Source organism: Schistocerca gregaria, chromosome 1 (assembly GCF_023897955.1).
Source record: "Schistocerca gregaria isolate iqSchGreg1 chromosome 1, iqSchGreg1.2, whole genome shotgun sequence".
Classification (NCBI taxonomy): domain Eukaryota; kingdom Metazoa; phylum Arthropoda; class Insecta; order Orthoptera; family Acrididae; genus Schistocerca; species Schistocerca gregaria.
In genome coordinates, this window is record NC_064920.1 from 618,929,337 (window position 1) to 618,950,430 (window position 21,094).

General features: G+C 36.9%; 1 protein-coding gene across 1 annotated transcript in view; it reads left to right on the forward strand.

The window, feature by feature from the left end:
* The window catches only part of LOC126359176 (arrestin homolog), an 83,394-nt gene that overhangs the window by 3,148 nt on the left and 59,152 nt on the right, over window positions 1–21,094 (forward strand). Inside the window, exons 2-3 of the mRNA XM_050007608.1 lie at window positions 8,514–8,704; window positions 20,570–20,748. Coding sequence (XP_049863565.1) covers window positions 8,514–8,704; window positions 20,570–20,748 — 370 coding nt within the window. The remainder of the gene's footprint in view (window positions 1–8,513; window positions 8,705–20,569; window positions 20,749–21,094) is intronic.

Below are 21,094 nucleotides of genomic sequence, written 5' to 3' on the forward strand. Positions count from 1 at the left end.
CCTTTATTGGTAATGCTGGAATTCAATAAGGTGTTGGCCCACCCTTAGCTTCCACTCTCACAGGCATATGTTCATTCAGGTGCTGGAAGGTTTCTTGGGGAATGGCAGCCCATTCTTCATGGAGTGCTGCACTGAGGAGAGGTCGGTGAGGCCTGGCAAGAAGTCGCCATTCCAAAGGTGTTCTATAGGATTCAGGTCAGGACTCTGTGCAGGTCAGTTCATTACAGGAATTTTATTGTCATGCAACCACTCCACCACAGGCCATGCAATATGATCATGTTGAAAGAGGCAATTGCCATTCCTGAATTGCTCTTCAACAGTGGGAAACAAGAATGTGCTTAAAACATCAATGTAGGCCTGTGCTGTGATGGTTCCACACAAAACAACAAGGTGTGCAAGCCACCCGTGAAAAATACGACCACACCGTAACACCACTGCCTCCAAATTTTACTGTTGGCACACCACATGCTGGCAGACGATGTCCACAGGGCATTCACCATACCCACACCCTGCCATCAGATTGCCACATTGTGTACCATGATTTGTCACTCCACACAATGTTTTTCCACTGTTCAATCATCCAATGTTTATGCTCCTTACACAAAGCGAGGTGGTATTTGGCATTTATCGGCATGATGTGTGGCTTATGAACAGCCACTTGACCATGAAATCCGAGTTTTCTCACCTCTTGCCTAACTTCCACAGTACTTGCAGTCGATCCTGTTGCAGTTTGGAATTCTTTTGTGATGGTCTGGGTAGCTGTATGCCTATTACACATTATGACCCTCTTCAACTGTCAGTGGTCTCTGTCAGTCAACAGCAAGGTTGGCCTGTATGCTTTTGTGCTGTATGTGTCCCTTCACGTTTCCACTTCACTATCACATCAGGAATAGTGGGCCTAGGGATGTTTAGGAGTGTGGAAATCTCACATACAGACGTATGGCACAAGTGACACCCAATCACCTGACCGTGACATTCAAAGTCCATGAGTTCTGTGGTGCACCCCATTCTGCTCTCTTATGATTTCTAATCACCACTGAAGTCGTTGATATGGAGTGCCTGGTGGTAGGTGGCAGCACAATGCACCTAACATGAAAACCGTATGTTTTTAGGGGTGTCCGAATACTTTTGATCACATAGTGTATACCCGGTGAGTCACCTAACATTTCCACTGGAAACACCTCCCAAACCACAACAAACACTGAATAACCAATTCCACAGACCAAAAGTGATGAGAGCAGGTGGTGGAACTGGTTAATATAAACAACTGAGAAATGCGTGGAAGTATGATTTTCAAGACATACTTTTTTAAATGGAAACCTGTTATTATTTTTAGTACATCTGAATATAGAAATGAATACTTAATCAATGCCATTTGTTATACAGTAAAATGTTAAGTTCATCCTGAGTAATTTGTAACATAAAGCTGACACTTGAAACCTCAGACGTTCAGTTGCGTGTTGTAACAAACGAGATCTGTAGGGATACGTTTATGAAGACTACAATATTTACAAGTTCGTCTGTCTCAGTGTCTCCATGCAGCACTTGCTGAATTAGTCCTTGTTCTCAGAATAACTGTAATATGCTGTGTTACCAGATGTCTGTGATAGTGTACTGTACACAAGTAAGAACAGAAGTACACATAGTAGGAGCGAGAGAAGGTCACAAGTACAACAGTGTGTACAGTGTTGTAAGAGCTGTGAAAATGCTTTTTTCTAACTCTGAAAAGGCAGAGATGATACTCATCTATGGTGAGTGTACACAAAATGGAGCTGTAGCCTGCATGTTGCATGTAGAAAGGTACCAAGACAGAGACCATCCAATGCACCGCACATTTGAAAACATCTACAAACAATTGTATGCAACAGGTGTGCTCGTAACACACAAACGGTTCCATAACAAACCCATCACAGGAGAAGCAGGTGCAGTTGGTGTGTTACCTGCTGTTGCTGTGAACCCTCACATGAGTTCACACGACATCGCTAGAGGCAGTACAATGAGTCAAAGTAGTGTAATGCGCTTACTTCATCGTAACAAATTTCACCCGTATCATGTGTTGCTGCATCAGCAATTACGTGGAGATGACTTTAATAATCGAGTGAATTTCTACCAATGGGTATTAACAGGGAAAGTGTTGCAGTTCTACCTACTTACTGATGAAGCAGTGAATTTACAAAACATGCATTACCAGTCCAAGGACAATCCTCACCGGCTTTGACAGGTAGAGTGACGGAGACTGTGGAACGTAAATGTATGGTGCGGAGTGATTGGCAACCATCTCATTGGTCCTCAGTACAGTGAAGGCACCCAAACAGCTGCAAAATACAAAATGATCTGCCAACATTGCTAGAAAATGTCCTGCTGGAAACACGTAGACATATGTGGTATCAACATGATGGTGCTCCTGCACATTCTGCAATGAACACTAGCTGACCCTTGACAGAATGTTCGACAGGCATTTCATAGGACATGGCAGACGCATCAATTGGCTGGCCCATTCTCCTGATCTTACACCTTTAGACTTCTTTCTGTGGGGTACGTTAAAGGAGAACGTGTATCATGATATGCCTACAACTCCAGAGAATATGAAACATATTAAGGGAGCCTGTGGCAACATTACACCAGATGTACTACATTGTTTAAGACATTCATTACGCGGTAGATTGCAAATGTGTGCAGAAAATGTTGGGCACCACTTTGAACATTTATTGGCCTGAAATGTCAAGACACACTCTTTTACATTCTGTAATTGAAAGCAAAACCCAAATTTGTAAGTTTAACTACATTCTTATGTTAATGTACATTTGCTTTTAACAAATCAGTGCCATACAGTATTCTTCAGAGAAAAAGACTAATAAAACTGTTAGCATGTAGATGTAACATGCTGTTCATGCCTCTTCTGTACCTATGTTACATCACTGTTCTTTTTGTATCCCTAATTAATTTGGTTCTCTCCTATACACATGATTGAACTGCTGAGGAGTTACTCAATTGTCAACTTAACATCACAAGTTACTGTGGATGTAATTAACATTTTACAATGTAACAAATGGCATTGATTAAGTATTTGTTTCTATTTTCAGTTGTGCTAAAATAATAACAGGTTTTCATTTAAAAAAAAAAAAACATAAGTATGTGTTGAAAATCATACTTCTGTGCATTTTTCAATAGTTTTGTATCACCTAATTACACCAGCCCCTCCCCACACTTTCTGTCTGCAGAACTCATCATTCAGTGTTTGTTGTGGTTTGGGAGGTGTTACCATTGGTAATGGTAGGTGACGCACCATGTTTTTGTAATGAATGTTGAGGTTGTAAGGCTTTGTAGCATTTATTACATTCAATGTATGATTATAAATGATACATTTAATGAAAGAGCAGCTCAAACAGTTTTCGTACAAGTGTTCAGTGTTAGCACTATTTGTCATATGGCACAGATTGAGTCAAGATGCGAGGTCTTTCCAAACCTTGATCATTGTGTCTGGAGTAATTGCTACAACAAATGCTTCAATAAGCAGTCCTTGTGAATGGTGAATACCCAAAATCCCAAAAACTTTTTCACAGTTATGCATGGCTTCAAAGGTTGTACTTTATCAGTGTAAATAATTTTAAAATACATTGGTTTCAAAGACAGCATGTTAAGAAGAGAGGTTTTAGTTGAAAGAAGGGACATAGGTGCAGCATGAACCACATCTCTTATAAAGATGCATGATACCAGAGAAGGAAGTAGTTCAACACTGCACCATCTTCATGAAACAAAGGTGAGTCAGAGTCATCCCAGGGAAACTTGCTGGAATGTGAGTGATGTACAGGCAGTTTAAAAATTCACATAGGAATAGGTTCTTGGATAATTATTGTGCACACTGGTGCTTCTTCTACTTATGTTCATGAGAGTAAACTTGTATTTAGCTGTAAAGAAAACAGCAGTGACTGCCACTTGGAAATGAATGCTGTCAGTTTTATGAAATGGTTCACTGGACGATTCTTGCCATACCTTGCTTCGAAATTTGTCTTTAGAATTACCATATCAGTTACCATTCAGTTGTTGCAGAGAAAACACCAATCACAAACACTAGGAAAGTGGATATTTTGCCTTGGCTTAAAAATAAAAATATATCACACAATATAAATCAGACTCGTGCCGAACTCCTGCAGCTCATTAATTTATACGTACAGACTTGACTTCCTGGCATATGACGGTGGTCACCCAGTTTTGCATGTACCAACTTATTACTGTCAGTATAATCCCATGGAATTAATTTGGGAAAAGGTTAAAGGCTATGTGTGCAGAAGGGAAAAAATATCATTCAGGTTAATGGAAAGTGAATTGAAAAGCAACAGAAAACATCCCCATTTCAACATGGGCACAGTCTGTGTGGCATGCTGAAAAGCTTCAGGAAGAAGACTTTGATAGGGAGTTGAAGATGGATATAGGCCTTCAACTTATTATTATAAATTTACAAGCAGATGGTTCAGACACAGACTCAGATAGCAATGACTATGGTATTATGATGTAGGCTTTGGAACAGAGTAAAGTAATAATATTTCTTAGTTTCAAAGACTCATGGTTTAAGAAATGCGTTTGTCAACATTTTAGTTGCATACATAGTATATGAGAACTTCCTAGACTTTATTGATTAGGAATTTGTACCCTAAGAAGAATAAAGACTATAATATTCAACATACAGTGGTCAGCCAAAACATTATGACCACTACCCAATGCAATGTTGGATGCCACCTGGTGGTGGTGTGGGCACATAACATGGTAACAAAAGGATGTAAGTGGAGCAGACATAGACGGGCGTCACCCTAGTGAAGATATGGGCTGCAAATGAGGAAATCCATTGAGATAAGCGACTTTGACAAAGAGCAGATTATTATTACACAGAATCTGTGAATTAGTATATCAAAAATGAGGACCGTAAAACTACCACTAGGCACCAAATGATTGGATGTCCATGACTCTTCATAGAATGTGGGGTTCTGAGGCTTGTCTGCTCTGTAAAGTAGGTCAGATGGTGATCTATGGCATCTCTGCTGAAAGGGTGCAAATGCTATGTCACACACAAGTGTTTCAGAGCACACCATTCATCAGATGATGTTGAATGTGTTAACCCAATGACATAATTGCAGTGGGCACAAGACCATCAGGATTCAACTGTTGATCAATGGAAACGTATTGGCTCTTCAGGTGAATCACATTTTTGCTACACTAGGTTGATGGTTGTTTCCACAAAAGCCATCAGAGGTGAATGGCAGCTCAAAATGTTCAGCATGCTGTGGATGCAGGCTGGTGGTAGCAGTATTATGCACTTGCAAGGGATCTAATTTAGCAATCGAAGACATGCTGATAGCTGCGAAACATCTGCATCCCTTCATGCTTGATGTCTTCCTTGACGATGATGTCATCTATCAGCAGTATAATTGTCTGGGTCTCAGAGCCAGAACTGTATCATAATGGTTTGAGGAGCATTGTAGTGTACTCACTTTGATGTCTTGCTGATCAAATTTGCCTGACGTAAATCCTATGGAACCCATCTGGGTAGCTATTGGGTGCCATCTCCACATACGCAAATCAGTGCCCTGTTATTTACATGAATTACTTGACCTGGCACTTATATATCTAATGCCACATACCTCCACAAACCTACCAACGGACTGTCAGATCCCTGATATGCATAATCAGTTATTTGTTTCATTCCAGAGAGAGACAAACAAGCTATTTATCAGATGCTCATAATGTTTCTGCTCAGTGTATAGCCCAAGAAGAACTTAAGCTTTTCCCAGTATGTCATATGCTCTAATAACTTGCAAGAATGCAGCCAGATAAATTCATTAAAAACTGCGATATTTCCACTGCTAAACCCCTGTCATTTTCAAGGTGCAAATTAAAAAATACCTTAAAATGACAGGGATGATTACGTGTCATGATATAGGTGGTTTTTGATGTTATTATAAATGCAGTCTCTCACTATAATGTCGATCAAGTTTGTTTACACTCAGAATATCCATTGAGAGTAAAAAATATGAAACATACTGACCATTTTTATAATAGTCTTTTACATTAGTCTTTTGCAGGCTAATTACACTTAACTACAGTCAAAGACACCCACATACATGCATTATACACATTTGTAAACATTCTGTGGAGTAGAAGCAGTTGTCAAGCAAAGATAATTTTGCTGTGTCATACATTTTTACTTAAAATACAGTCCAAATTGCAATAACTCACAATTATAACAAGCAGTTTCAATGACCTTGTCATTAGACTGTTGTCATTTTGAGAAAAATTGTACTATATGTCTTCACAAAGCTGTGTGAGTTGTTCTCGCCTTCTAACATCATGCAAACTAAAGCTGTGGAGCAGAGTAAGCAACATTGTCAAGATGTGAAGTAAGATTTCTCTCATGACGACTGATTGAAACCAATTTTAAAATTTATTATTCCCCTAATAGATGTGAATGTATAATGCAATGATGTACTGTAGGCATATGTACCTGGCTGTTGTCTGCAATAACACAGTTCAGCAACATGGACTTTGTTTGCCCGTTCTCTACTGTCATGCATGCACAGATCTGATTCCCTCCAAGATCCCCTGCCACTCAGCCTCTATGCACAGAAGCACCATCCAACATCAAGCGAGCTTTATAATGGAAAGCTCAGGAAACAGTGCATGCATACAGTGATACGAACAAAACTATCTGAGTTTCTCTTTCATTTGATGTATGATTTATAATTGTAAATTGAATACAAAAAATGCTACAAAGCCTAAAAATGCTGATGGTCATTTTGAGACACCTGTTACGGTGTTTCAAAACTATTTCATCCCCATTGACTTCATTTTACTGAATTTGGTTTTATTGTGTAGCGTATTATTAGTAGAAAAAGGATTAGGAAAAGACCAGGAAATTATTTATGACTTTTTTCACATTATTCTGGAATAATAAAACATTCACCATAACTAATGAAGAAAAGGTTGAACATTTCGTTACGAATACATAGATATAAAAGTTAATTTTTTTGTGTTCCTTTTTGAAATAATTTCCTCGTTAAACCTCTGCAGTGCTGTGGTGACAACCGGGTGTTTCCCTCCATTATTACTGGTGTCCTTACAGGTCGTCACAATCATCCAAAATTGTTAAGGTAGATGGTGGCAGACTGATAAATAAATATTCAAACAACTATTTTATAACTGCCCAAAATTTATTTGATCACACAACCTTTATGTAATACATTCACAATGTTACCCATACTTGGTGGGCATACACATGCATCTAGTCTCCTTGAGATCCCAACATAGACAGACAGCTACTAATTAATTAGTGCACACTGGATTGCTCATAAATATTTATCTCTGGCCTCACCATCTTTCATTATTGTCACAGATCACATCCCTATCTAGCAGTCAAGAGTATGTCTTTCAATTGACTTAAAAATTATCATCACAACTGATGTGAATATTTATTCAAGCATAAATGGTTTATTACCAAAAAAACTGCCAGTGTGCAAATAAAAACTACTCTAATTTCTTTGTTTTCAACATAATTTTATTATCCATCAGAAAAATGGCAACACACTTGTGAGATACTATGTTTCCGTATTTCCAGACTCTTTCCAGTACCTGTGTCATGTACCATTGTTCCGAAACTTGCCAACTCTTATTCCTCTTTTCACTTGTCATATCATTAAAATCATATAAACATCATGGACAAATGACACACAATGCAGTATTTTCACATATGCTGCAAAAAAAAAAAAAAAAAAAAAAACAGCTGTTATCGTACTTTTCTTTGTGCCTGCCAATTTCTCAATGTCTCTTCTATTTGGAGAATAGTGACTTCTTATCATCTGTTCACAGTAATTCCAGATTTTCACTTATCATCATCCTGAGTAATTTGTAGCATATGTGCTGTGCCTTTTTAATGTTTACTTATTACTTTTTGATGTCACAATTGTTTGTAAACATAATTTCAGAATGTTTACAAAAAATGTAGAGTAGAAAATGAAAGTTAATAATGTACAAAAATAGGCCACATTTTCTATATACATTTACAATCACACAATTGACAGCATCCTGAAAGGTCCACTGCTAAGGTCGTGTTTACAAAATGAAATATCGCCAAGTTTTTTGATGGGTATGAAAAGTTACTGATCAGTATACTTAGTTATCAGTTTTATATAGAAAAAGTGGTTATATCATTTAACCACAGTAGTTTTTGATAAGGAAGATGCTATGATGAAACAGAAGCTTCACTGAGAATGAGACCTGATGAACAGACATGAGGTGTGCGTGTAGCCTTCTTCCTATCATCTTTAGCATATGATTTCTGAAAAGTAACAATATATAACAATAAAGCAATGAAAAAAACCTATGGTGCTTTATACAAAGTAAGAAACAGACAGTATACATTAAGATTAAATAAAGAAAGAAAGACTGTATATAAATGTCCTTGTGAAGTACAGAAACATTCTTAACATAACACATTAAAATCGTTGCTGTGTACTCTATTTCAGATGGTGTAATTTTACTTGATCAGGACTACATAGATCAAAGAAAAATTTTTGGCCAGGTTATATGCAGTTTCAGATATGGCCGTGAAGAAGATGAAGTTATGGGACTTAATTTCCAAAAGGATCTTTACCTTGCCTCGGAACAGTTGTATCCACCTCCAGAAAAATCAGAACATGGTCTGACTAAACTCCAGGTATGTTTCTTTTCTGATCAAATATATACTTTGTCTCCCCCTCCCCCAAACCTTTGCCCCCCCTCCCTCCCTCCCTCCCTCCCTCCCTCCCTCCCTCCCTCCCTCTCTCTCTCTCTCTCTCTCTCTCTCTCTCTCTCTCTCTCTCTCTCTCTCTCTCACACACACACACACACACACACACACAAACTTCCTCCAATAAATTCCTGTATGAAATGAAGCCATCTCTGTGCCAGTCAGAGATACACACTCATCATCAGAACACTTAAGGTATTATTACTTATATCATTTATTTGTATGGCAGCTGTATTTAATAAAAATATACAACAGTGTAATATGGATAAAACAATCAGAAATTTAAATCCTATTACTGTATCCAGCTGAGCATTTAAGGTGGAGCATTTACAATGTCTTGGAACATTCCAGAATAATTTCATTGAAGGTGCTCTTCAGCTGGCTGATCAATGGACTGTTCATTAATTAATTAACAGAGAGTATGGCATAAAGCCATGGAGAATATGGTATAACTCCCTGGAGAGAAAAGAGTTTGTGGAGGAAATTTTACTGCTTCTCAAAGAAAAAGATTCCTGTTGTGGAATAGCTGAGAGAGGAGCTGCTTCAGATGTAATACATCTTTAAAGTGAACTCCAGACAAGTTCAGCAACTTCAAAGCCAGCGAACACGTGACATAGCTAGTTATCTATTTCTTTACTTTGTTTATATTAATTGTAGAAGTCACAATTACAGTCAAGATGAAAAAGTATGAGACTGAAAGAAAAATGGACAAGGATAAAGTCAAATCAAAAGCTATATGATCTCTCAGATTTCCTCATCATGATTAATGGTGTGCTTCCAGTTGCTCAGCTGAAGTAAAACATTTCAGAAATAAAGCTGATCCAAATTAACATGGTCCACAGATGGCTGACATGAAAAGAAGGATAAACACAAGAACATGAGTATTTGTAAGTGTAGCAGGCTACCTTCATAACCCGGTCACAAATATGAGAAAATATTCTTGAAGGAAAAGCAGCAGAGTTAAAATTCTTAATAGCATTAAATACCTGTTCCTGCTTAGTTTGAATATCCAGCAATTGAGTACTATCTGCTTTCTGTAACTGTGTCTTACTGTGTCTGGGTCTACATAGCTGAAGCCAAACTGAATGAAATTGATGGTGCTTTAGTTGGCCAAAAGGGAGCAGACAGTAAACTTATTAGTACCATGGCATGTCATTATAGACCTATTTGTCTCATGTAGAATTTTAATCATTGTTCATGATTATAGTGGGCTCTGTGTTGTTGAGGATTGCCATTCATAAAATGGAAAGAACGGCCTATGGCATCAACATTCGGCAGTGTGCAATGTTGGTTTTCCTTGTCCCCATATATTGGAGCTCTTAATTAACCCATTTTCCATACCACCAGTCAAACATCAACATTCTGAATACATTGTATTACACTTTAGGAAACTAAAATGGCCTTTGTTATTTTATGCTGTGTTCAAATGTCTCCTGTCCTACCAGTGGTTCAACATTCCACCTTATGGAAATATTGTACTTGTTCATTCATATAAATGCAACTGCACTGACCATTGACAACACCCGGAGTGCCTTTACTTGAGTATTACTTCATTTATCATTCTGCATCAACATCCATGTTCTGCAAACCCACAGTGAAGGCATGGGAAAGAGTACTTCCCATTGTTCCAATCTTTGGGCCTATTCCTAGCCTATCATAATGGAGTGCAGAAAGAGTGATGTTAAAGTGCCTCTATATGTGCTTTGGCATCCTCACGACCCCTATGGAAGTGATCACTGCACATTAGGCAAATAATGAAAATCTTGTTCACTGCTTCTGCCATTTAGTATTAATCGTAGTTTTACTTATGTGATAACAATAAAGTACTGGGATCCTCAATTGTTTATTACTGATCCATGACAGCAAATAAAATGACTGTCCTCTACACAAGAAAATCAGGATTTTAAAGGAAGTTCTTCCATGTTGATTTTCTCTCTTTTTATTTATTTATTAAATATACAAGGGCTTGCAGCTTTACTGTATGGTTAAATGATGATGGCATCCTCTTGGGTAAAATATTCTGGAGGTAAAATAGTCCCCCATTCGGACCTCCAGGTGATGGCTACTCAGGAGGACATTGTTATCAGGAGAAAGAAAACTGGCATTCTATGGATCTAAGCATGGAATGTCAGATCCCTTAATCGGGCAGGTATATTAAAAAATTTAAAAATGGAAATGGATAGATTAATGTTAGGTATAGTGGGAATTAGTGAAGTTCAGTGGCAGGAGGAAGAAGACTTCTGGTCAGGTAAATATGGGGTTGTTAATACAAAATAAATTATGGGTAATGCAGGAGTAGGTTTAATAATAAATAAAAATTAGGAGTGTGGGTAAGCTACTACAAACAGCACAGTGAACTCATTATTGTACCCAATATAGACACAAAACCCATTCCTACGACAGTAGTACAAGTTTATATGCCAACTAGCTCAGCAGATGATGAAGAGATTGAAGAAATGTATGATTAGATAAAAGAAATCATTCAGATAGTGAAGAGAGATGAAAATTTAATAGTCGTGGGGAACTGGAATTTGATAGTAGCAAAAGGAAGAGAAGGAAAAGTAGTAAGTGAATATGGAATGGGAGTAAGGAATGAAAGTGGGAACCACCTGGTAGAATTTTGCACAGAGCGTAGCTTAATCATAGCTAACACTTGGATTAAGAAGCATGAAAGGAGGTTGTATATGTGGAAGAGACCTGGAGACAATGGAAGATTTCAGATAGATTATATAATGGTAAGACAGAGATTTAGGAACCAGGTTTTAAATTGTAAGATATTACCAGGGTAAGATGTGGACTCTGACCACAATCTATTGCTTATGAACTGTAGATTAGAACTGAAGAAACTGCAAAAAGGTGGGAATTTAAGGAGCTTGGACCTATATCAGCTGAAAGAACCAGAGGTTGTAGAGAACATTAGAGAACAATTAACAAGTACAGGGGAAAGATATACAGTAGAAGAGGAATGGGTGGTTTGAGAGATGAAATAGTGAAGGCAGCAGAGGATCAAGTAGGTAAAAAGATGAGGCATTGTAGAAATCCTTGACTAACAGAAGCGATATTGAATGCAATTGATGGAAAGAGAAAATATAAAAATGCAATAAATGAGGCAGGCAAAAGGGAATACAAATGTCTAAAAAATGAGTCAACAGGGAGTGCAAAATTGTTAAGCAGGGATGGCTAGAGGAAAAATGTAAGGATGTAGAGGCATATATCACTAGGGGTAAGATAGATACTGCTTACAGGAAAATTAAAGAGACCTCTGGAGAAAAGAAAACCACTTGTATGAATATTAGTATCTCAGATGGAAAAACAGTTCTAAACAAAGAAGGAAAAGCAGAAAGGTAGAAGGAGTATATACAAGGTCCATTCAAGGGTGATGTATTTGAGGGCAGTATTATGGAAATAGAAGAGGATGTATGTGAAGATGAAATGGGAGATATGATACTATGTGAAGAATCTGACAGAGCACTGAAAGACCTAAGTCGAGCCGGCCGGAGTAGCCGAGTGGTTCTAGGCGCTTCAGTCTCGGTCTCAGGTCCGAATCCTGCCCCGAACATGGATATGTGTGATGTTCTTAGGTTAGTTAGGTTTAAGTAGTTTTAAGTTCTAGGCGACTGATGACCTCAGATGTTAAGTCCCATAGTGCTCAGAGCCATTTGAACTATTTTTGAAACTAAGTCGAAACAAGAACCCGAGAGTAGGCAACATTCCATTAGAACTACTGACAACTTTGGGAGAGCCAGCCCTGATAAAACTCTACCATCAGGTGAGCAAGATGTATGAGACAGGCAAAATACCCTCAGACTTCAAGAAGAATATAATAATCCCGATTCCAAATAAAGCAGTCACAGCTGTAAGATACTAACACAAATTCTGTACAGACAAATGGAAAAACTGGTAGAAGCTGACCTCAGGGAAGATTAGTTTGGATTCTGTGGAAATGTTGGAACATATGAAGCAATACTGACCCTACAACATATCTTAGAAGATAGATTAAGGACCTACATTTCTAGCATTTGTAGACTTAGAAAAAGCTTTTGACAATGTTGGCAGGAATACTCTCTTTCAAATTCTGAAGGTGGCAGGGGTCAAGTACAGGGAGCAAAAGGACGTTTACAATTTGTACAGAAACCAGATGACAGTTATAAGAGTCAAGGGGCATGAGAGGAAAGTAATGGTTGGGAAGGGAGTGAAACAGAGTAGTAGCCTGTCTCCGATGTTATTCAGTTTGTATATTGAGGAAGCAGTAATGGAAACAAAAGGAAAATTTGTAGTAGGAATTAAAATCCACGGTGAAGAAATAACAACTTTGACGTTCAACGATGACATTGTAATTCTGTCAGAGACAGCAAAGGACTTGGAAGAGCAGCTGAGAACGGAATGGACAGTGTATTGAAAGGATGATATATAAGATATATAAGATGAACATCAACAAAAGCAAAACGAGGATAATGGAATGTAGTCGAATTAAGTCGGAATTAGATTAGGAAATGAGACACTTAAAGTAGTAAAGGAGTTTTGCTATTTGGGGAGCAAAATAACTTATGATGGTCGAAGTAGAGAGGATATAAAATGTAGACTGGCAATGGCAAGGAAAGCGTTTCTGAAGAAGAGAAATTTGTTAACATCGAGTATAGATTTAAGTGTCAGGAAGTCATTTCTGAAAGTATTTGTATGGAGTGTAGCCATGTATGGAAGTGAATCATGGACGATAAATAGTTCGGACCAGAAGAGAATAGAAGCTTTCGAAATGTGGTGCTACAGAAGAATGCCGAAGATTAGATCGTAGACGGAGGATGAAAACACTAAACAGATTCAGAAGGATGTAGGTTGCAGTAGCTACTGGGATATGAAGAAGCCTGCACAGGATAGAGTAGCATGGAGAGCTGCATCAAACCAGTCTCTGGACTGAAGACAACAATAACAACAACAACAACAACAACAAATGATAGATCCATTTGTAAGTACTTTCATATAAACTTCCATTTTGTATTAATCTAATATTCCTTGATTACTCTCAAAGAATAACTTAGGCAAAATTAAGATGTAACTATACTTTGATTCTGGGATTCAAGGCCACAGAAGTATCCACTGCTGACTAGAACAGAGCATGAAGTCGATTGAAATACTTACTGGGCACTAACTGTCCTGGATGTAACTGCTGATGTATCAAATTGCAAACCAACTGCTTCTAAGGACCATATTATGAAAACATTAATAGATGCTTCAGTCCTGACTCAATATAACAACAAAATTTATTACGCTGATTACATAGTGTGGACCAGAAGCACATGTAACACATTTGAGACCACGAATAGTGATGTAATCACTTATTGCTATTACTACAAGAAAGTATGGTCTTGATATCAATGACTTGCTTTGATTGTCAGCCAAGTAAAGACAAGTATGCAGAAGCAATAGGATAATAGGGTAGTATAAGAATTCAAGAACAGATTACAGAATAGTTTCAGATTTGAAGGAAATTTGTTGCAGGAAAAATAGAACAGAAGAACCACCGAAAACAACTAAGGATCCAACAGTCATCACCCTGTCTGTTAACACAGAACATTAATGTCCCTGCTAGACAGATATGACTTTGCCCAAATCCTATGGATCTGATATTAACCTCACTTGAGCAAATGCCTGGCACTTTTTGCTAAATTTTGTGTGAAAATCTACCCACAATAAAACAATCACCACTTTACAAGATAACACAACATTAAGTAAAATTATTGTATTCTCTACTCTGTCATGGACAAGTTTGAATTCTTCACACAAGTCGTCTATAATCTTATTAGTATCATTAGGTTTGGAAAAAGCAACAGTCACAACGTTTCCAGAGATTATACTCACAATAATTTCTCTTTCTATAATTAGCTCAAATGTTTCTGCCAGACTACTTATATTTATAATGTCAAAGTTGACTATTTTTTCGTTGAAATTTTGTTCTACATTATTTACTTGTGAACTGACAGCTCGTGTAGTAACAGCTCGTATACTAACATCTGGAATTTTTGATTGAATAATTGATATTAATTCATTTCTTGTCCTACAGAATTAAATTTAACGTTACATACATTTTTACAAAATTTTACTTTTTTCTGTAACTTCAGATTCTACATTATTATTATTATAATTATAATTATAATTATTATTATTATTATTATATTTCTCAGTCAGTCTCCAAAGTAACTATGTCTTCACATCGATTACTAGATTCTTTGCTTTGAGCATCTATTTTGATGGGCAACAAACCTATATTTGTCCTTCGAATATTTAAAGTTTCATTTTGTCTCTGATTAAAGTCAGTGATCAGTTGGTGTACAAGAGTATTCAAAGAACTAGTGAGTTCACTCTTTAAATCTAACTTCAGATTTTCTACCTTATTATTTAAAGAGTCAAATTCAGTATTTAATAAAACTATATTTGCTGCTTGACTGTTCAAGGTTTCACTTTGATTACTTAAAATTTCACTCTGAGAATCTAATGTACTATTTAATTGAGTATTTACTGAATCTAACTTAAGACTTAAATTCACACTCAGTTCATTTCTCCATGAAGCATTTTGAGCATTTGACTCTGTTCTCTGGTCATCTACCTTAGCATCTAATCTAGAATGTACTACATCTATATCTCTCCTTAAAGCTTCATTTTGAGCATTTAATTTTTCACTTAAATTCTCAATTTGAGCATTTACAGCTGCTGAATTTGCTCACTGGGTTTTAATTAAATTCACTAATTCAGACAAGTCTGTCATTTTCCTGGTCACTCCAATTGTTGTGACTGATTCTGCTAGTTGTTCTTCTTGATCCTATTTTTATTGATCTTAGACCTGGTAATCATCTAAAGAAAATTCACCCCTGAGTACAATAACTATAATAACAGTTTATCCTTCACCTGCCCCTCAACTTTTACCAAATAATTGTTGGTTTTCGCTCACCTGGTGTATCAGTGGCGGTGGAGAGCAATGACATCAGCGGCGTCGGATGTTGGTTTCAGCGTCATCGTCGGTGAGTGGATGCAGAGCTGGCACCGGTGAACAGCTGCTGGTGCAGTTGGCGTCGATAGCTGATTACTGCGTCTGCATTGAAGCAGTGTATGTGCGCAGAGACTGCTTACTCTCCACACCTGATCTTGTTAGTCGAAATGTTGGGGTCTTCTCTCCAGTTTTCTCTGCTATTACTCTCTCATGTTTTTTACTGCATTGAACTTGAAACTTTCTACCATTTGTTTATTGGACTCAATACAATTACTGAAAACAGTTCTCGTATCTTGTTAGGCTTGATTGCTATGGCAACACCAAATATCTTCTTTCTGTTTCTGTTTTTAGATCTCCATTTTCTTCAGGTCCTGTCACTTAGGTTGCCACATTCTAACATTTTTCACAACAGAAAATAATATCTTCTTATTTCTGTAATCTGTTGATCACATATATGAACTTAAGTGTCAATGTACTCGTTAATTAATGATGTACTAGAACTGCTATACAGAACAAAATTCTCTTCTTAGATATATAAATATATTCGTCATCTCACTTGCATCTCGAGCTTTAGAAATAATTAAGTACATTGAGACATAAGAGTTGGTTTAAAAACCATATGAAAATATGAACATGCATCTTGACTCCTCCAAGTCCAAGACATGAATGTACATAGCAATCTATCTTCAACTGTTCAAATGTCTTTTTTACAGACACTAACACATCAAAGAATACGACATAATTATTCCTAGAGTTCTCCTCACGTCTTCTATGGCACTGGTGGCAAACACTTGTTGTTGTCAGTGACTCACCCCTCTTACAGCTTTTTAATAACAAACTACCGACCTGCACATAAAAACGGGTGGATCAGTAGAAACGTTCTCACTCTCCCGCACTCATACCTAAAATATTGGGCATTCAAGATGGTTGAATGCTGAGTGTTTCTAGAATTTACACCAAAATTCTTGATGCACTACAATATAACGCAGTTGAACCCTGTTTTGGAATAGTTAGCTGATGTATTCATTTCATTTCAACTTATTACTCATCTGAATACCAAGAAGCCTTAAGCATTTTATTTCATTCCTGTCTATGTAATGAGAACTAATACAGAATTGAGCTAAACTTTAACATTAAATTTTTTTTATTTTGCCTCAGCAAAAAGGGTGGACTCCAGTATGAAATATTTTTTCAAATTAAGGTGGGTAAAACTTCTACCTACAACATAGCAGTCACAAATATGAAGAAAAAGACAAAAAAATACCCACTCAAAACAAGAAATTGCATGACAAGACACTAGACTGAAAAATGTAGTACAATTACATAAATATTAAATGAGACATTTCTCTGGTACCATGGGTCTATGGGGACATGGTGCATATTAATTGGAGCAAAACCTCCGATCAGCTACTGCATGTGTTTAAGATGCATGTGCTATTTGTTTTTTTAATTCCTTGTTACTTTGATAAACACTTGTTCCGTGATTAACACAAAGTACAGATTCGGTGAATTATTTCTGTACAGTATTTAATGCTGTGATATCTCTCTTTTTTCTGATATCTTTCTTTTTTTCAGTTTATCTAGTTGCAAACCCAGTGACCACTTGATACTGGAGGGGGAGGTGGGTTCCACAGTTGAAGTGTTTCAGGTTGGCTCAGACTGTGTAGTGTTTTGTTATACTTCACCTCATGCATCAAACACATAAGTAAGTTGCCACCTGAACTCTCCTTGTATATACAATGAATGATGCTTACTGAGTATTTGGTCGCCGTTCATTATTATTAATCAGGGTTCAGCTAGTCTGTGCCTTCTTCTTCCAATTTGGCTCAAACTTCACTCCTGCTGCTGCAAATAAAGCTGCTGAGAATTAACTTCTCATTCTCATTCACTCCAACACATAAATAAGAATTGAATTTAATTCATCTCCTTACACTATCTTCAAAATTACAACACAATACATGATTAATTAGGGCAGCTACCAACTCGTTTACTGCCTCTTTGTATTACGTACATAACAGATCTGACATTCAACTTGATGATTAACAATTACAATACATTTATTATCATTGACATTTTGCATTCTTAGATTTCATGGAGCTCTTTCCTATGCACCACCCACTCCATGGAACTCCTATCTCCAACTCAGCAGGTAGTGTTGTCTGGCTGCTATCCAGTTTCATAGGGTCACTGGATCATTAGCCCTAGTATCAGCACCTATGATTTAAAACACCTCCCAAAATTGTGGTACTCACCACTTATTGCTTACTCACTGTCACAAACATCTTTTCTCTGACATATGTATTAAGAACATGATGCCTCTCATTCAAGGAATGGGATGTATCAGTACATAGTACACCATATACTGTTGTTTCAACCACTGAATACTATAAAACTCTCAAATCTGCAATACATATATCTTCAGGATACCTAAACTGTATTCTAAAACTCAGTGTGCCACAAACTACTGTGCATATCCCACCATGTTGTAAATTAAAGATAGTTCACTATAGAAATTCTTCCAATCCATACGTGGCATACAGCAAACCAGTGCTTACCAGCACTGGTTAATAACAGTCCTGGTTGCAATTTTATTTTTTATTTTTCAATGATGTGTTTCACATTATTTAGGCACCTTCAGGATATCTACATAGAAAACAGAGAACAAATACATCTATTTAAGAATCGCGATCGCGTGGTGCAGACTTGGATAACCTATCAGCATGCATAAACAGATCACCTATTGAAAGTATAAACAGATCACCTATTGAAAGAGCAAGTACCTTAATTTGGTATTTCTTAGAAGAATCCTTTAGTCAGTATAGCCAAAGGGCATTGTCGAATATATATATATAGATATCCTGAAGATGTCTAAATAAGGCGAAACATGTCGTTGAAAAATATAAAAAAATTGCAACCAAGACTGTTATTAACCAACACAGTTCACTATAGTCAATAACAATGTTAGAACATTTGTGCCATAGTCTTCCATCGATATTCTGCTCTTGATACAGAGTTGCTCCTGTTTTTTTCCTGAATGATGGGGCTAGCAACTCCAAGAGAAAGGATCTAGTATGGAAAAAAATCAAGCAATGGAAAGTCCATGATGGAATCAAGACAATATTATGAAAAGGATATATTGCTACTCACCATATAGAGGAGACATTGAGCTGCAGACAGGCACAATGGACAAAATGGCTATACCTTTAAGCTTTCAATCAGAAGGCCTTCTTCTGAAGCAGAAAATACACAAATATTCACACAAGCACAACTTTCCCACTCACAACTCACATAAATGTATAGCAATATTTTTGTTGTGCCTGTCTGTGACTCATCATCCCCTCTATGTGATCAAGTATGGAATTTTGACCTACTCATGGCCTCAGCCTTAGTTCTGAGCAGAGTATTCACTGCAAAGAGGTCTTGCAGAATAATGTAGAGCTTCTGCAGAATTTGGAAGTAAATAAGAACTGCTTGTGACATGTTGAAACTTTGTGCTAGTCTGGGTGTCATGATCAGATGATGTAATTGGTAACACACCACCCACTAAATGCAGGGACAGAGATTCGAATCCTGGTATGGCACAGTTTTAACTTCTTTCATAAAAAATCTTTCAAGAGATGAAACAGTGATACCACATCAGAATTACATCAGAAACATTTGTCCAACAAAACTCTCTTGTCTGTTTATAAATGTCCAGTATTCAGTCTTAGTGAGTCACTATAAAGGGACATCAATCAAATTTCTCCCTCCCACAAAAAATTGACCATGTGCCCCATTGCTTTATTTCCATGAAAGTGGATGACTGAGTCACAATGGCTGCAATGAATGGAAATGAAAACCAACATCTTAGAATATAAATAGAATGCTCTTTGAGATATAGTTCACAACAATGATATCGAGCGGCTATCATGAAACTATTAACAAATTGTAGAATCTTAGCAAGAGAATCTACAGATATGACACAGAACACACCAAAGCCTAAAAATTACATGTAAATAACATTTTTATTTAAGTTGTATTTAGCTTTAAGCAAGCAATGGGTTATGTGTGTTACTTAACAGATATCCTGGCTAGATATGCAGTGACACTCTGATTTCCTAAAAAGGTGTTTGTCTAAGACTTACTTTCACATATAAGTACAGTATAGTGTGAGTAAACAAACAAATGGATATTTGTATAGAAATTTCATATGTGTGGCCTAAGTTAGGTCACACATAGCAAAGCACTGAAAATAGCCAAAAACTTTTAACGTTTGGCACCAAATAGCTCAAAAGAAATAAGCTTCAAAAGTATTTAATAAGTTTAGAAAATACTGCAAAAGTTGTTGGTGTACTAACTCTGTAGGAAGTTTAAGTAAACTAGGAGGTAAAATGTCACAATTGGTCCAGAGAGTACCAGAAAACAGCTATACTCTACTCTCTGATTGCTTTCATGCACGACTAAAGTCATCTCATCCTGCTGCACAGGTGAATACCAGCACTTTCATGAAAGGTTAAAGTGACTTAGTTAATGAAACTGGGAGCCTATCCATGCCTTAGGTGCATTTACCTCTTTACCATGATGATAATCATAGATAGGCCCAGGCCTCCTTTACCATTCAGTATGATTTTTTCTTTTAGAATTTCCAGATAATACTGTGATATTAAGTAACACATTCTTGTAACAAAACACTTAGTTGGATAAAACATTTTGATTGATTGTAGATGGAAAATATTTTTGTTTGATATCAGCTTGAGAGTAAATGAGAGACAATAAATATCTTGAACAGTTATGATATTTACAATAACTAGTCAAAAATGTGGTATTTACAGGAACGTCTCTTAAAGAAACTTGGACCAAATGCATTTCCATTTACCTTCACACTACCACCAAATGCTCCAGCATCAGTGACATTGCAACCTGGAAGAGAGGATGAAGGTGAACCCTGTGGTGTGAAATATTTTGTGAAAGTTTTTTCTGGAGATTCTGAAACTGACCGAACTCACAGAAGGTGTGTTACACTTGGTTTTTATATTATACTAGTTGTTACCTGCTGCTTTGCTCGCATATTAGTAGTTTTGTTATGATGAACAATATTGTGGTGTAGAGATATACATCTAAAAAATATCTGCAATGCCAGTGTGTAGGTACATAATGGAAGTGTTTCTACTATTTTACTGAACGTTGAATCTGAAAACATACATTATATTTTCTAATTAAATTTGAAATGCCTTAATTCTTTACTTTTGTGCAGAAGTAGAGTTTTTAGGGCTTTCTTTGGCTCACCCAGTACTATTTGTGAGATTTTTCCACCAGAGCAATACCTACCAACTATTTCACTCTTCCATTTTAAATGT